Source organism: Astatotilapia calliptera, chromosome 6 (assembly GCF_964374335.1).
Source record: "Astatotilapia calliptera chromosome 6, fAstCal68.1, whole genome shotgun sequence".
In the NCBI taxonomy this organism is placed as follows: Eukaryota; Metazoa; Chordata; class Actinopteri; order Cichliformes; family Cichlidae; genus Astatotilapia; species Astatotilapia calliptera.
In genome coordinates this window covers 43,009,798-43,027,454 of record NC_137427.1, presented here as the reverse complement: position 1 = coordinate 43,027,454, position 17,657 = coordinate 43,009,798, and the positions used below count along the sequence as shown (strand labels likewise).

General features: G+C 46.5%; 1 protein-coding gene across 3 annotated transcripts; it reads right to left on the bottom strand.

The window, feature by feature from the left end:
• Positions 1-502: 502 nt before the first annotated feature.
• On the bottom strand, positions 503-17,657 carry btr01 (bloodthirsty-related gene family, member 1). 3 transcript variants are annotated; one of them, XM_026172129.2, is made up of 11 exons: positions 17,520-17,657; positions 14,155-14,671; positions 10,893-11,046; positions 4,198-4,293; positions 3,763-3,852; positions 3,514-3,657; positions 2,119-2,266; positions 1,830-1,874; positions 1,695-1,721; positions 1,309-1,484; positions 503-995 (listed from the first exon to the last, which is right to left on the bottom strand). In XM_026172129.2, exons 2-11 carry the CDS (start codon positions 14,658-14,660, stop codon positions 627-629), a joined length of 1,755 nt encoding a protein of 584 aa, XP_026027914.1. In that variant the 5' UTR covers positions 14,661-14,671; positions 17,520-17,657; the 3' UTR covers positions 503-626. The 3 variants fall into 3 exon arrangements, with proteins under 3 accessions (XP_026027914.1, XP_026027913.1, XP_080159408.1); XM_026172128.2 differs by having other exon boundaries at positions 1,309-1,721; XM_080303282.1 differs by lacking the exons at positions 1,695-1,721; positions 1,830-1,874.

The window sequence follows — 17,657 nt, the reverse complement described above, 5'->3', positions numbered from 1 at the left end:
GACAGGTCTGCCGGAGACAGCGGCAGCCAATCAGAAAAAGGAGAGACTGCAGAGACTCTTAAAGGCACAGAGCACACATAAAAAATGTAGTCCAGACATACCAACACACACTGATTCATGATCAAAATATGGCCACTGTAAATGTTTTAAGGAAAATATTTTCTCATTTTTAATGTGATGACAGCAACACAATGAAGTGTTTCTTTTTGAGGACGCAGCTTTCAGGATTCTCTGCAGCAGTCTCAAACGTCTGACGGCCAAGGAGAGCACTTTCTGAACAGTCCTGGCTCTTCTTTGGTGTCATTTTTGTTTCATGATGTAGTAAGTGTGCCTTTCCAGAAGTGTAAACTGCCAAATCCACATGCGACTCCATGCCATCGGTAATGCAGGCCGTTGAGCTGAGGCTCATCGCTCATCTTTAGTTTGACGGATGCAGAGTCCGTATTTTCCTGAAAGAATTTCACATTTTCTGCCAATATTAATCACAATGGCAGCTTTAGCATATGCTAACCAAAGGCCATATTCTTCTTTATTGTGCTGCAAAGAATAAAATGATCAGTTATTAGTTGCAGATGTTTCTGTATCCAAGTCTTGAAGCAGTACTTTAAAGCACTTGATATAGTTGATCATTCTGTCATTGCAACAGGACAGATGATTAGTGGAGCCTCATTCCGTCCCGATTTATTTGTACAGGGGCTGAAGAATGGATGGATGGTATCAGAAAAACTATCTGTGAATGTAAACATTAGCACTTTGGCATCTACGTTGTAGAAGGACAACAGTCCCTTGTCATAGTCAACATAGATTCCCACCCGAGATGGTCTGATGTGAACCGTCAAGTTGGTCGATGGTTCTGTTCTGAAGGCGAACTCGGACTGATCCCGAAGGCTGAGAAACCAGTATCCATGGGCGGGGCTCACGGTGATTTTACCCTTACGGTTGATGGACCGATTGGCCACGCCGAGGTCCCAATCAGTCTTCCCCCCTACCTCCACCTGTAAGAGGACATTATGGTAATGATTAATTTAGACATTCGACACCGAATTTGCAGTGCGCTTTGATCTTTAATGTGGATGCCATAGTTTTTCCAGTTATGATGGGAGATCCCCCATATGTTAAAAAAAGAAATAAAAAACACTAATTAATCAGTAATTTAGCAAAAAGAAACACATAAAATCTTCTCACTAAACTCAAGATGTCATAAAGCTCCCCTCGCTCATGTCTCCACGTACCCATCAGATGGACTGCTTTGTTTGTACACAGAGACTGAGAGTTTAAACTAAAAGAGCTTGTTTCCATATTGCTTACCTCCCAGTAATGGCGCCCTGAGTTGAAGCCCTGGTTGGCCAGCAGACACACTACCCGGTCAAAGCGTTTCGGGTTGTCTGGTACCACCTGATGGCGATCTCCGCAGTAAACCCTCTTCCCATCTGCTGAGACGGTGAGACGTGGGTGGGCTGTGGTGGGATCCAAAGTGATGTCAACTGACAGATACAGTGATAGAGCAATGGTTAGTTCCTCCACCCTGTAACACTGCTGACTTGAGTTCGGGTTAAAGATGAATGATGTCCGGTACACAAGTTGGACAGAAAACTGTAAATGCCAAAACGTCTTTGAAATGGAGTTTCTAAAAACCCGCCAGTTTAGCTCGGGGCTCAAACAAAAGTAAACGCTAAAAGGATTTAAGTCCATACCTGCATATTCTTGAACCCTCTTAACCTCTGCAAAGAAAATGTGATAAATTGACTTCTCGACATTTTCTTCAAGTCATTTATTTGAAGAAGAATATTAACATGTAAAGAATTGTGTGCTGTCATTAAAACACTTACTCGGGTTGGGTCTAGATAAAGACTGGTTTGATGACGATTGCTGACCTACCAGTATGGAGAGACACATTTTTGTAATGTTGAGTTAATATTTGATGTTTGTTAATGAAAACACGATCATGCAGAGTTTGAACTTAGAATTACATAATGCTAGGATGGTCTGTTTTTGGCTACGTTGCTATTGTACAGACGTTCCATTGAGTTGCAAAGGTTTAGAGACACTATTTGCTCTTTTGAATTTTCAACGTGACTTTACTGCCCAGTTTAACTTGAGGTGGGAATGAAGACTTACAGATTTCTGGCAGTATTCGCAGCTCTTTGTGAAACTGCTCCATCATCTGATTGACAGACCTGAGAATCACACCTGACGTCAGCTGAGATGACACAGAGACTCCGGACCAGTTCTTAGCCTGCCAAGGTGCAGACAGGGAAGGGAACGTCTGCAGGGAGATAGGAATGTCATAAAGACATACAGTCTATGTTACATATCATGTTAATCATACTATATGCTCAAAGTAGCCAAATTCCAGTTACTTAGGGCCAAATAACAAATTCCAATAATCACCGATTTCATTTTCATCGGCGGTTTAGGAAAAGGTCTGGCTGCACTCTCTTCTGCACCTCTCTCATGCACTGTCCTTCAAACTCATCCATGTACTCCTTACATGTTCACCTGTCTCCCTCTCATTGAACTCTGTCCAGGTTCTACTAACCTTCATTCTCTCTTCTCTCCAGAACATATCTGCTTGTTTTCAGACTCTCGTCCATGCACTCCCTCCCCTCACTGCAGATTACATCTGGAAACATCAGTAGTTTCTGCTGGAAAGGTAGTTGGCAGTGGTTCCTGGAGTTTGCACCAAAAACCTCCCAGTAAATGCTTTGGTTGCTAGCAGATTGCTACTGACTACCTACTGGCTGAGCAGGAGTATAAGGTGTGGCACAAACCAGAAATGCCTACAAAGTAGAAGTCGTGCCTCAGCCACAGCCGATGTGTTTCAAAAGACACAGCATTTCGTTTAAGCCTAATCTTCTCTTTTTCTTGTTTCGCTTCAGCTCAGAGAATCTGTCGATTCCAGTAAACCACAGTGCTACAATATGCTGCTGACCAAATGAATCACAAACTTTTTGCCAGCTGGTTGGGGAAGGCTTCTTTTCTAATGACTGGTCCAAGGCTTGAGGAAGAAATTTCCCACTGACTAACAGCAACCTCTAGCAACTGAATGGGCGACACTCATCAGCTTCATTCACTCGTTCCTGTTGCCACCACGAGCACCTCTACAACCCTCTCCTCCCTGGTCACGTGTCTGCACCCTAACAAACGCTGCTTGTACCGAACTGTTCTGTGAGCGTGACTGGGGCGCCCCAGCTTTTAGTACTATAACCGTGGCTCTCACAATTCTCTGACAATCATTTGGTAGTTTTATGCAAACAATAACATAAAAGCATCAGGAGTAAAAAAAAGTGAGTGGAGAAGACATTTTCATGTCTCCCAGCAGCTAGTGCCTCTAGCAAGATGAGTAATCCTGATCCAGGGTTTCACATCTCTGCATCTCAATTCTCAGTATATTCCTTAAATGGACTTATAGCTACTTTCTGGATCTGTTACTGGGACTAACTAGTGGAGCACTGCAAATGTATTACGTCTGTATTATTTTATCTGGTGCCTCATTTCATTATTTATTCATACCTTGAGAAAGAATATGTAGTCCTCAGACAGAGCCAGCTGACTCAGTGCTGAGCTCCTCCGTTTAAGCTCAGCTATTTCTTCTTCCAGCTCTCTCAGCACGCTCTGAGCTCTGCGCTCTGCCGCTCGAAGAGTCACCTCTATCACCTGGGTGCCACAGAAAGGGTGTGTTCATGAATATGCCGACAAATGTGTCGTCTACTTTGAGACAAAAATAGTGTGTGCAGTATGATTGTCTCTGTAGTTGGTCACCTCCAAGACTTCAGCTTGGCAGTGCTCCACGCTGGAGATCAGCTTGGAAAAAGCACAGACGGCTTCATCCGTCTCTCTCTCTGCACTATCCTGATTAAAGCACGAACAGCAACCAGCGGAAAAGTAGAAAAGAAGAATTCAGAGACAACCATAAATGCAAAATGTGACAAACTAAAGTGTGCTCACTTTTGGTATCTATTCTGTCATTTTCTTTTCTGAGATATTTCATTAGACATGAACAGCTCGGCCACATGAACAGTTTTTAAGGACAAGTGTCAGCTAAAGATCTCTGCTCTCTGATTGGCTCCTGGAACAATGTAGCATGCTATCTTAACAAAACAAACAAACAAACAAAGTGCACGTGTGAGAGAATAAATACATACGATCCATAAGCGAAGCTTCTTCCTGCAGTCGTGTTGACACCACATCACTCACCTTTATCTCTCGCAGGGAGCTGTGTACCTCCTCCACTTTTCTCTCTCTCTCACTGATGAGCTCCTTTAGCTCCGCCTCAGTAACACCTAACTTAGCCTGAATGAGACAGAAAACACACAGTGTGTCTAACAACCAACGCATTAAACATGCTCTGCTGCAGTTGCATGTTTATATACAATTAGATGCACAGTTTGTTTGTCAATGACAGTTGACTTTGATTTAAAATCAACTGTGTCAACTGACAAACACTGAAAATATGATTGAAGTGCAGATCTTCAGCTTTAATTCAGGTGTTTCACAAAAACGGTGGAGCCAGGTGTTACTGCTGATAGAAGTAGTATGAATTCTGATGAGTGAGAGCAAACATGATTGGATAATGGGCCAAAGCAAAAGCAACCCAAGAGCAGTGTTGGTCAAGTTACTTGAAAAAAAGTAATCAGTAACTAATTACCAATTACTTCCCCAAAAAATTAATCCTGTTACTTTACTGATTCCTTTTTTCAAAAGTAATTAATTACTTAGTTACTTAGTTACTTTTTAAAAACATGATTTACAACCTGAAGAGGTGATAAAGTGATCGATCTTTCAGCCCAATTCTACTTTTTCTGCATAATCCATCATACAAAATGTAATCAAATGGAAAAGTCTCTTTTTAAAACTTGTTTTATCAGTTTTAATCTTTTAACTTTATGCATCAAGCAAAAATGTAATTATATGCACCATTCTCTGACTTGAAGAAATTAGTTTAACATTTAAACCTATTTTCTGCACATTCCAGCACATAAATTTTTTTTTTTGTGTGTGTTTACACTCAGTCTTTCAAATAGATGCAAGTAAAACACAGCAGAAAATAAATAAAGTCAAAGACTCAGCGGTCCTGTTGCTCTATTTTCACCTGTTGTCACAGCGGGGCGAGCTACACACAGTAGGACGGTGTGCCCGTGTGGCGTGCTGGCTAGACCCAAACGCGGCGAAGGCTAGCGGTGGGTTGGAACAGACACGCAGTTATTCTAGTAACGATCAGTGCACGAAGCGTGGCTTCGGAACTGTCGTTACAGACAGAGAGCAAGCGGAGCCGGGATGAAAAAGAGGATCGAAGGGAAAAACACTCACGGTTGCTGAATCAGGCGGAGACTGACGTCGGCAGAGTTTTGGAGCTTCTGACATGAAGAGAATGATGTCTGAGCGGCGAACAGGTGGGTGGTGTCTCTCTTTTAAACCCGACCCCGTGATCAGCTGATCACCGGCTGACAGGACCCCCCCCCCCCCCCCCCCCCCCCCCGAGGACCGGCACCCGACGGGCCAGGACGGCGGCGACGGAAATCCGAGATCAGGGAAGGGTCCAAGATGAAGCGGGACGGCACCCGGGAGCGCTCATCAGGACCGTAGCCAGCCCAGCCCACCAAATACTGGACCCCCCGACCCCGGGGACGGGAGTCCAAGATCTGCCGGACAGTGTAGACAGGACCCCCATCGACGAACCTGGGCGGGGGCGGGGCCCGGGAGGTGGGCGCCAGCGAGGAAGTGACGCGCCGTTTAAGCTGCGAGACGTGGAAAATCGGATGGACCTTCATGGCGGGCGGAAGCCGGAGACGGGCTGGGAGAAGCTCCAATCAGGCGGCAAAAGGCTTTCCAGAACCTGGCGGTGAACTGGGGCCCCCGATCGGAGACTATGTCCTTGGGGAATCCGTGAAGCCGGACGACATGGTCCAGGAGGAGCTCGGCCGTCCATTTGGCAGAAGGGAGGCTGGCCAGAGCGACCAGGTGCACCGCCTTAGAAAACCGGTCCACAAAGGTGAGGATGGTGTCAAGACCGTCCACGGATGGGAGGCCGGTAACAAAGTCAAGGCCGACATGGGACCAGGGACGTCTCAGCACAGGGAGAGGGCGAAGGTCGCCAGCGGGCGGCTGAGTGGAGGACTTGGCCCGAGCACAGGTGTCGCAGGCGGAAACAAAGTCACGGACATCCCGGGTCATGGAGGGCCACCAGAAGGCACGACGGAGGAGTTGGAGGGTCCTGTCGGGCCCCGGGTGACCAGAGAGCGGGGAGGAGTGAGCCCAGAGCAAGGCCTCCTGACGGCACCGGGATGGTACAGAGAGCCTCCCAGCCGGGGTGTCAGGCGGAGGTGGTTCGGCGGTCAGGGCATCCCGGATAGAGTCCTCCAAGGGCCACCGAAGGGGGGCAGCGAAACAATGAGCTGGTAGGATAGGTGCAGGGTCCGACGTGAGGCCGCCCTGGGCGAACTGCCTGGAGAGAGCGTCTGCCTTGGTGTTCTTGGAACCAGGGCGGTAGGTTAAGCTGCTTGGCAGAACAAATATGGATCAGATTCTGATGATCAGTCCAGATCAGAAACGGTTCTTTCGCTCCCAGGAGCCACTGCCGCCACTCTTCTAAGGCCCACATGATGGCCAGGAGTTCTCGGTCTCCGACACCGTACCGTCGCTGCGTGTCAGAGAATTTCCTCGAGAAATAGCAGCACGGGTGAAGTTTTCCATCCGGGCCGTGTTGAGAAAGGACGGCGCCCGCGCCAACATTGGAGGCATCCACCTCCACCACAAAATCTCTGGCAGGATCAGGGTGGAGCAGGACGGGAGCCGTAGTGAACTGGCGGATAAGGTCTCTGAATGCCTGTTTCGCACCTGGGGAGAGGCAGAAGGGCTTGGGCAGGTTAGCTGGTTTGGTGAGGGATGTCAGTGGGGCGACAATGGTGCTGAAATTGCGGATAAAGCGCCGATAGAAATTGGCAAAGCCCAGGAAGCTCTGTAGCTGCTTAAGGCTGGAGGGCTGAGGCCACTGGGTCACGGCTTGGACCTTTTGCGGGTCCATGGTCAGGCCATTGGAGGAGATGGTGAAGCCCAGGAAGGTGGTGGACCGCTGATGGAAAGCACACTTCTCCAGTTTGCAGAACAGCTGGTACTCGAGCAGCCTGCTCAGCACGGTCCGCACGTGGCGAATATGGTCCACTTCGGTGCGGGAGTAGATCAAGATGTCATCCAGATAAGCAAACACCCACCGGCCTAGCATATCCCGCAAGACATCGTTGATCAGATGTTGGAAGACAGCAGGGCTGTTGCAGAGGCCGAAGGGCATCACCAGGTACTCCCAGTGCCCGTTGGGGATGATGAAGGCTGTCTTCCATTCGTCCCCTTCCCTAATCCGCACCAAATTGTAGGCGCTGCGTAGGTCTAGTTTGGTGAAGATGCAGGCCTGGGAGAGGGAATCGAGTGCGGTGGATAGCAGAGGGAGAGGATGGCGGTTCTTGACGGTGACTTTATTCAAGCCCCGGTAGTCTATACAGGGGCGGAGCCCGCCGTCTTTCTTTTTGACAAAGAAGAATCCCGCAGCTGCAGGGGAGGTAGAAGGGCGAATGAAGCCCTGTTGGAGAGCCTCAGCAACGTACTCCTCCATGGCTTTGTTCTTTGCGGGTGACAGCGAGAACAGGCGACCACGAGGAGGGACCGCTCCCGTGAGGAGCTCGATGGCCATGTCGTAGGAACGATGTGGAGGGAGAGTAGAGACTCGCCTCTTACTGAAGACCTCAGCTAGGTCATGGTAAGCCGGAGGGATCTTATCCAGATCAATGGGCTCCGGGGGTGACGCCTCTTCTGACTTAGAGTCCTTTTCAGTCCGGAAGAGAAGGCAGCGGCGTGGACACCGGGGACCCCAGTCCAGGATCTGGCAGGAAGACCAGGAGACGTGGGGGTCATGTTGACGGAACCAGGGGTATCCGAGGATGAGAGGAGAGGAAGGGGCCGAGACTACTAGAAACCGGATCTCCTCCTGATGATCCCCAATAGACATGCGAACCGGCTGGGTCTGGAACTGGATCGGGTAGGGTTGGAGTGGTCACCCATCCACTGAGGTCACCGGGAGAAATCGATCGACAGAAGTTAACGGAATGCGAAGTCGAGTGGCTAGTTTTTGATCGATGAAGTTCTCAGCGGCTCCGGTGTCCAGGAGGGCTTCAGATGAGAACTGTTGGTGTGTCAGGAGAAATATTACTGGTAACAGGAAACGAGAGGGGTCAGAGGAGTGGGAAGGGCCAGGTGGGACTCCCCCGCAGTCTACCTGGCGTCGTCGTTTCCCGGACGTAGCGGGCACTGGGGACGACGGTGTCGAGCTGATCCACAGTAGGCGCAGAGACCCTCACACCAGCGTCTCTCTCTCTCCTCTTTGGGGAGTCCACCCAGCTGCATGCGCTCCTCGCTGGATGTGCTGCTTGGGCTAGCAGTGGCTCCATCAGAGGGGGGAGGTGACCGCAAAGACGTGGTCCTCTGAGCCTGGAAGGGTTTGAAGGCCCGAGGGGTGTGGTGAGGCCGCGACATCACTCGTTGGTCGATCTTCAGGGCGAGGTCCACGGCCTCGTCCAGGGTTTTAGGAGCCTCACGGCCGGTCATCTTCTCCCGGATGTAATCAGCCAGTCCCTCCAGAAAAATAGAGCACAGAGAAGCATCCCCCCACTGTAGCTTAGCGGCCAGGGTGCGGAATTGAGAAGCAAAGTGGCAGACGGGTCGACTGCCCTGGCGTAGATGAAGCAGCTGTGACTCCACTTCCACTTCGCTGCTAGGGGGAACAAACGTCTTTTTTAATTCCTCCACAAACAGGGCATAGTCATTGCAAGCTGCCGATTTATTGTTGTAGAGAGCCACGCCCCATTCCTGAGCCTGGCCAGACAAGAGAGAGGTTAGTAGTGCGACCTTTGCACGGGCGGTGGTGTATTTAGTGGGCTGACACTCGAACAGCATGTCTAAAGTGGTGAGCAAACCATCAGGCCGGCCATCAACTCCGTTCCACTTGTCTGGCAGTCCGATCCGGGGCTCCGCGCTCACCGGCACTGGCTGACGTTGCAGCGAAGTGACGGAAGTGGAAAGTTGGAGGACGGTTTCGGTGAGGGACTCCATTTTTGTGCACATCCGATCTACCACACCGCGAAGATATAGCACTTCGGCTTTCAGCCGTTCAAATTCCGCTGGGTCTATAGGAGGCTCAGACATCCTGTCACAGCGGGGCGAGCTACACACAGTAGGACGGCGTGCCCGTGTGGTGTGCTGGCTAGACCCAAACGCGGCGAAGGCTAGCGGTGGGTTGGAACAGACACGCAGTTATTCTAGTAACGATCAGTGTACGAAGCGTGGCTTCGGAACTGGCGTTACAGACAGAGAGCTAGCGGAGCCGGGATGAAAAAGAGGATCGAAGGGAAAAACACTCACGGTTGCTGAATCAGGCGGAGACTGACGTCGGCAGAGTTTCGGAGCTCCTGACATGAAGAGAATGATGTCTGAGCGGCGAACAGGTGGGTGGTGTCTCTCTTTTAAACCCGACCCCGTGATCAGCTGATCCCCGGCTGACACCTGTAAAGCAGGAGTGGGGCAGGCGGAGGTTTACCCTGGTGCAGGTGAGCCGCAGCAGTCAGTGGAAGAATCCGCGAGTTTCTCTGTGAGTTTCCCATTACGTCGTAGCTACTCGGTGCTTGCTCAGAAGTTTAGGGGTTTTTTCGCTGTAAAGAGAAGTTTTCTTCCCACGCACAGCGGACACTAATGTTTTTGTCACTTTTTATGGAATCAAACTCAAAGTAAGGTCAGTACTTCCACGCTTTAAACGCTGCACGCTCATACTCTCTCCCACAATCGATATGTGATCCACTGTTGATCTGCACACAGCTGTTGTCACGAACGACACGCTCGCTTACGTCACTGTCGTGAGACATTCTCCCAAAAAAATCACGGTTTTAGTAACGCAGTAACGCAGCGTTCCTACGGGAAAGTAACGTAATCTAATTACCGTTTTTGCAATAGTAATCCCTTACTTTACTCGTTACTTGAAAAAAGTAATCAGATTACAGTAACGCGTTACAAGTAACGCGTTACTGCCCATCTCTGCCGAAGAGTTTATCAAGATAAAGAAATGGGATATTATAACAAAGTCAGTCACCCTAACTGAACTCTATAGAGCAGCTTATTGAATACAAAACTGAAGGCACAGAGACGCACGAACAAGCAGCAGCTGGAGATGGTTACAGTTTAGGGTTCGAAACATCAGGGAGCCGTTTTTCATTAAAATATTAAATACAAGTGTTATATTTAAATGTGTGTGTATTAATACATAATTCAACTTTTAAAAATTAAAATGTTGAAAATACTCTCGTTCACCTTGAGCCTCTGAAAAAGGGAGACTGTGTAGAAAAGCTTCTAATTCCTGAACAGTGAGTGCAGGAGTTTTGCTAAAGCTGCTGAATCAAAGCTGAAAGCCTGCAGTCACATCTGGATTCATCTCAATCCACTGTGGTTCTGCACAGACACAAACCTAGAGACATAGTTCTAACAGACTGTGCATGATAGCACAGCTGTGTGGTCCAGCCCAGAGTTTAGCAGTGAGGATGTTCACAGCTCCACCTGATACTCTGACCTTTGGACATGCCAGCCCAAACTGGAATCCATCGTTCCAGTTATTCTGTTGTGAAAATTAGAATCATGCCATGACAGCATATCAGGAGCCTGTGAGGAAAAAAACCTTCAACATTCTGAAAATTAAAGAAATACATATCAACATCACAATAACTGTAAGAATTCCCAACCCTACAACAAAGTTGCAACAAATCCCCGCAGCATGATGGTTTAATCTTCTCAAAGAGAACTTTTACTAAACCAGTCAGTGAGGCCCAGTTAGCTGTGAGCCAACCACCACATGCACAAACCTTCTTCAAGTGCCACTCTCGTTTGGCGGGGGTGATGTTGTGTCCTAGGTGATCTGACGTCCCCACACACGTGCTGCACACGCACACGTTATCAGTGCGACAGAAGAATTCCAGACCTCTCAGGTGGATGGGGCACGGCGGCAAATCCGAGTCACTGGACATGTCAACATTTGAATAAAGCCGTAACATGTAAGTGACTGATTAACCTGTCGTCTGGTTTCCAGGACATATTATTCAGTTGTTTACAGTTTGACACGTGTATGGTTACATTTAGCTGTTAACACAAAAGGTTTCCTTACTCTGCTTTTCTTATTTCCTGTCATATGTACACTGATACTACATGCAAACACTCCTCTAAACAATCTGTTTCACACAGTTTTTTTCCCGTCCGTTCATGATGTCATACTGACGAGATATCTTTGTGAACACAGCACAACCACTCACCTCCTGTTCAAACCTCCTGTTTGCAATGGCCAACCAGTCAAGAAACACTTGTTTTAGGCAGTGGGTGACCTGAGCAACACCCAGTATAAAACAAAAGATGCTTTTGAGCTGTGAGTAATGCAAAAATACTCCAGTGGCACCATACAAATGTTTCTGTTGTAAACATCAGTGCTAAAACCTTGTCTCACTTGAGGACTAATACCATTAGTAATGGTTAAGAAGTCTCAGTACTCCTTCCAAGAGGACAACCATTACTAGAGTCTGTTGTTTTAAAAGTGAAGAAGCCTCGTGGATGCCAGGCCGGATGTCTTCACAAACCTAAAGAAGCCCACTCGCCTTCTCTTCAATCGTTTGAAACTGCTGAGTTGGTTTAATAACATGTATATTTCAATAAGTGATGAAACATTTGAACCTTTTTCTTTTTTTCCAAAGAAGAGGAGTGGAGGGGCTCAGGTCATTCCAACGCAAATGACGGCTCGTGCTATTCATCGTAACAAAGGGAATCTCTGTGGCTTTGGACTGTTTATCAAACAGGCATAAACATAAAATGTGCTTAATACTGGAAAGTAGTTTTGTTGTAAAGTTCAACAGTCGGCGTGGTAAGGACTCCCTGAGAGCAGGGGTCGGAGACTATCTGAAGCATTTAAACTACCAAACAGCCACGAGGTGCTGATCTCTCCATACAGCAGAGCACAGAGCAGCCAAACGTCATATAACACTGTTATTAGTTTACAAACCCACGAGGAATGAAAAGTATTAGCAGGTTGTCTAGGCCTATATGTTTTTAAGACGTGTCTGTCGTTTAACTAATTGATTTGTGTGAGATGGATGTTTATTCACGTAAAATCTCTGAGCATGTATTTGATTGTTTTTTTCATTTTCCGATTTCTCGCTCCCTCATCGGGTCTGCTTGTCCACTGCTGCTGCTGAATCCTCCCATCAAAGCGTTTCTGCTGTTGTGGCATCAAGCTAATGTGTCCACTTAGTAAATCTGGTCCTCTCTGTGGGAGCCTTGTAGCATTTACAGTGGTATGCAAAAGTTTGGGCACCCTTGATCATTTTCATGATTTTCCTTCATAAATCACTGGTTGTTTGGATCAGCAGTTTCATTTCCCAGTACCTGCACTGGCCACACAGCCCCACAGCATGACGGAAGTGCCACCACATTTTACTGTGGGCAGCAAGTGTTCCTCTTGGAGTGCTGTGTTCTGTTTCCATACCACCTCTTGTTATGTCTAAATAACTCAGTTTTAGCTTCATCAGTCCACAGCACCTTATTCCAGAATGAAGCCGGCTTGTCCAAATGTGCTTTAGCAAACCTCAAGCGACTCTGTTTGTGGCAGGTGCACAGAAAGGCTTCCTCTGCATCACTCTCTCATACAGCATCTCTTTGTGTAAAGTGTGCAGAATAGTTGAACAATGGTAAATGGCCTGTATTTGTATAGCGCTTTACTAGTCCCTAAGGACCCCAAAGCGCTTTACACATCCAGTCATCCACCCATTCACACACTGGTGACGGTAAGCTACTGTGTAGCCACAGCCACCCTGGGGCGCACTGACAGAGGCGAGGCTGCCAGACACTGGCGCCGGTGGTGCTGGTGTGTGGGTCGACTCTAACTGTTCTCACCATCCTTCGTCTCTGCTTATCTAAGATTTTCCTCGACCTGTCACTTCCGGCCTTAACCAGGACTGTGTCTGTGGTTTTCCATTTCCTCACTATTTTCCTCACAGTGGAAACTGACAGCTGAAATCTCTGCGACAGCTTTTTGTATCCTTCCCTTAAACCATGATGTGAACAATCTTTGTTTTCAGGTCATTTGAGAGCTGTTTTGAGGCTCCCTTGTAGCCACTCTCGAGAGAAGATGCAAAGAGGAGAAAAACTTGCAATTGGCCACCTTAAATACCCGTTCTCATGATTGGATTCACCTGTGTATGTAGGTCAAGGGTCAATGAGCTTACCAAACACATTTTATGTTTCAATAATTAGTGCTAAAGGTATTCAAGTCAATAAAACAACAAGGGTGCCCGAATTTATGCACCTGCCTAATTTAGTTGAAGTAACTATTGCACACTTTCTGTAAATCCTATAAACTTCATTTCACTTCTCAAATATCATTGTGTGTGTCTCCTATATGACACATTGAAATGAAATTGCTGATCCAAACAAATAATGATTTATGAAGGAAAAATATGAGGATTATCAGGGGTGCCCAAACATTCACATGACTCTGTGTAGAGGATATGAAAATGTCCCCCCACATACCTCACCACTACAGGCATAGACCTGAAAAAAAAAATTTAATAATTTATGCTTTGTTGTGGCACTACTCTCACAAACATCCCGCTGACACACTAATGACAAACAATCATCCAGAGAAATCTGGATGATTGTTTGGTACTATTTGGTAACTTTGTGAACGTCTCTTTACAAATGTGAAGTCATTTACTGAGTCCAACTTTACAGACTTTTTGTGGCCCTCAGGTGACTGCTGCTGTGATTTGGAGATATATGAATAAAACTGAACAGTAGAGCAGGTCATCTACTAGCTACAGTGTTAGTGGTTTAATCCCTGGCTGCACCAGTCTGCGTGCCAAATGTCCTCAGTGAAGACAGTAACTCCAAGCTGCTGACGCATCCATCAGAGTGTGAATGTGTGACTGCTACATGGGAAGCACTGAAGTGTAGAAAAAGGTGGCTGCATGAACGGGTGAATGAGGCATGTATAAAGCACTTGGAAAACATAAGATCCAGTCCATTTACTATTAATGTGGTTCAGTCAAATATATTGTAATGCAATATTTCAGTATATTTCGGTACCTGGGGTAAGGTGGTGGGGGGTCGTGATGCTCCGTCCTGACAAAGGGAGCACCATCTCGACTCTGGCTTTGGGGGAGTGCAGCGTGAGGCAGCCCGGGGTCTGGCGGGCGCTGAAAACGTGACATCATTTCTGCAAAGATGTTCTCGGGCATCTCCCCCTGCCTCTGGAATCTGGGTGGCAGTGGTTGATTATGATGGGAAGGGGACCTGGAAGGCTCCGTTCCTCCAAGTCTGTCAACCACAGGAGAGCCGGCCATCTGCTTGAATTGTTCAGTTATTTCCTTCAGGGTCAGGTTGATATGGAGAGCTGGTCTCTTGAGGAAGGACTCTTTGCAGAGAGGGCACTGGTACATTTTTGTACTGTTTCCGTCCCAGTAGGAGGAAATGCAGGTTTGGCAGAAACTGTGTCCACATGGTGTTGTGACCGGTTTGGTAAATACTTCCAGACATATAGGGCAGGTGAACTGTTCTTCAGACAGGAAGGCAGCAGGTAGTGACATAGCCATTTAGTTTTAAGCTGCATATAGAGACAGACAGAAGATTAGAAAAATATTAAACCGTGTGCATCAGCAGACATGACTTTCAAAAGCTTTACTGTTCAGATCTCATCTAATTCTCGTTGCCACAGGAAAAGACTGAGTTTATACAGAACTGGTCTGGAGCTTGTTCATGGGAACTCCAAACTACGCTGAATCAGAACCAGAACTCTTTAATTATCCCTGAAAATATGTGTTCCCAGTTACTCGAGGCAGTGAGAACAGTAACCGACTAATTAATACAATATGTTACAAAGTTACAAAATAGAAACAAAATAGCTCTAAGAGATACTAATAGCAGAGAATATTAAATATATATACATGGATATGTATGGTTAAGATCCCGTACTTTGTTATTTTCTCTGTAGAGGATGCAGTAGTAATGCTGGAACTACTGCACTGTGTGCTGTGAATGAAATGGAGGAGTTGTACAGAGATATCCAGAGACAGGAATGATATCCTGTCATTTAGTGGTGCATTATGGGTAATCTCATTCTGCTCCTGTGATTGGCCAGTGAGTGATGGAGTGGATGGAGGTATTATCTTGGGCAACATCCACCTCTCCAATACAAGCTGAAGTGATAAACTTTGAATTATTAGATGTTTTTATCTATCCATCCACCTGTTCTTCAAGTGTCTGACACACCCAAGCCACGCCCTCTGACCAGCTTCCTTCATTTCCTGTCGAAGCACCTGTTGGTCACTGCTATGAAAGATGGGAGCCATATTCCATTCAGCAAGTCCTGGCCCAGCTAACGTACTCAAAATTCATGACCGCAGACGAGGAACAGTCACTGTTACACAATAATATACAGAACAGTGACAGTAGTGCTGCAAACACTCGCTTCATCCTGAAACCTGGACGAGCTGGACTGATAGGCTGGTTTCACTCGTCCAGCCTGGATATCTGCACTCTGATACAGCCTAACAGCCCCAGTCTTAGCTCATATATTACTATCATGAAAATGATCTCATTATCACCGGTCTAAAGCTCGACTTCAGCAATATCCATCAAGAACCAAAAGTGAAGGACAAACAGGTACCGAGAGGATTCATGCCCCTTTTTGCTGGGTAACATGTAACCTAAGTGTACTCTAAAACATTCATTGTTCGCCTAATCCATCAACTGATTCAGAAGCTCTCTGGAGCTGCTGGCAGCATGAGACTCTCAGTGTGAGTGTGCACTTCCTTAACTTAAACACACTAAAGCTAAAACACACAGTGAAAATATACAAAGGAGTAGTTGCGCAAGATCAAGAAATTCAGGCTCGGCTGGAATATTCTCGGCCAGGACGTCATCATTACCGAGTTAAACGAGGCAATGAGGAAAAAATACTGCAAGTCATTCGTGTTTCTTTAGTGTGTGCTGTACTGAGATCAGCTGACTCTGACTGGCAGGATAATATGTATTTATGTCGTATAAGCACCTCGCTCCAGCATTCAACAATAAACTGTTATTTCATGAATAAGAGAAGTGAAAGGAAGCCTGCTTCTGTCACAGTGACCTCATGAGAGCGATCTTTCTGTTAGTTTCTTCATACCAGGCAGAAATGTGCTGTCGTGTGAAATTAGCAGAGTGGAAGCTTCACTAATCCAAACATCAGCTGCTTTTTGTACAGCACTGGAAAAAATGATGGAACACAATATATGAGTGCTTTAGGAAAGTAAAGAAGCAAAATAAAATAAATAACAGACAGATTTACTGGCTCATGAAAACGTGCGAGCAGCCACCGTACAGGAAGCACCACCAGCATTGTTGAGCCATTACTCAGTCATGTGGTAAACAATCCGAAGACAGTGGTCATTACTGAAATATGCAAGACATCACAGAGCTGTCGTGTATCCAAAAGCTTCCTCAGAGAAGATGATAACATTTATGAAAAGTAATGTGTAAAATCTGTGTGTAACACTTTATACCAGTGCTTTATATTAACACTGGTGAACCTATGATGGAGGTGAGGTTTTGTGTTGTTCTCACAACCTCAGTGCTAAGAAAAAGTATAGGTCACAATTAAACGTGTGAGATTAATGATCACTTTTTTATCAGACAAAGATGAACTGAATACAAAACGTGGTTTTTAAATAGTGATTTAGCCACGCCTACCCAGTCCTATGTGAAAAAGTGCCAAAATGGCCATCATGACAGAGAATCACTGTTGACCAATAAGAACACAAAGACCATGTGAAATTTGACCATTTTGACGAGACTTTGGGGGAAACACTGGTATAAAACCAAAAGGCTGAATTTGAACCTGATCAACAGTCAGTGTGACCGACAATGACCCATCACTGTCGTTGTGATTCTGTTAATGTTTTTGGTTTATAAATCCAGCTTTGGTAAAAGTATCGTGACGGCGCACACATGTCAACAACAGACTGTATAACTGTTGAGCACACTGGTGTCAAAGGCTTATATAAAGTTTCATGTGGCGTAGCGACCCACACCCACGGCTGCCTTTCTCTGCTGATTTCTTTCACGTCGTCATGAAACAGATTTGGAGTATCAGACCGTACAGGCACACAGCTCGATAACACCTGCCTGCACAACCATTTCCTGAAGTTACATCATTTAGCTTTGATATTAAAGCTGTAAAGCTGCAGTATAAACAGGTAGCGTGTGTTGTTGCATGTTTTTACACACTTTCACACACTGCATGATAACATTAAATATCAGTACTTGTGTTACATATAGGCATATACAGAGCTTCCTTTGACATAGTGCGCAGACAGATGACGCTCTACAGGCTGCTGGGTGAACTGATCCTATTCAGACACCAACTAACAACAGGAACAGAGTCCACAGTTCACATGTTAGTGAACATGTCTTACCTGCAGTTTCAGCAGAGAGGTTGTATTTGAGTGTTTGTACGAGATGTTCCCTGTAGCTCGTTCCTCTCCTTCTCTTGCTCCTGTCAGTCTGGATTTCACTTTTCTCATTCGTGTCATTTTTCCTTCATTGTTTTGTTG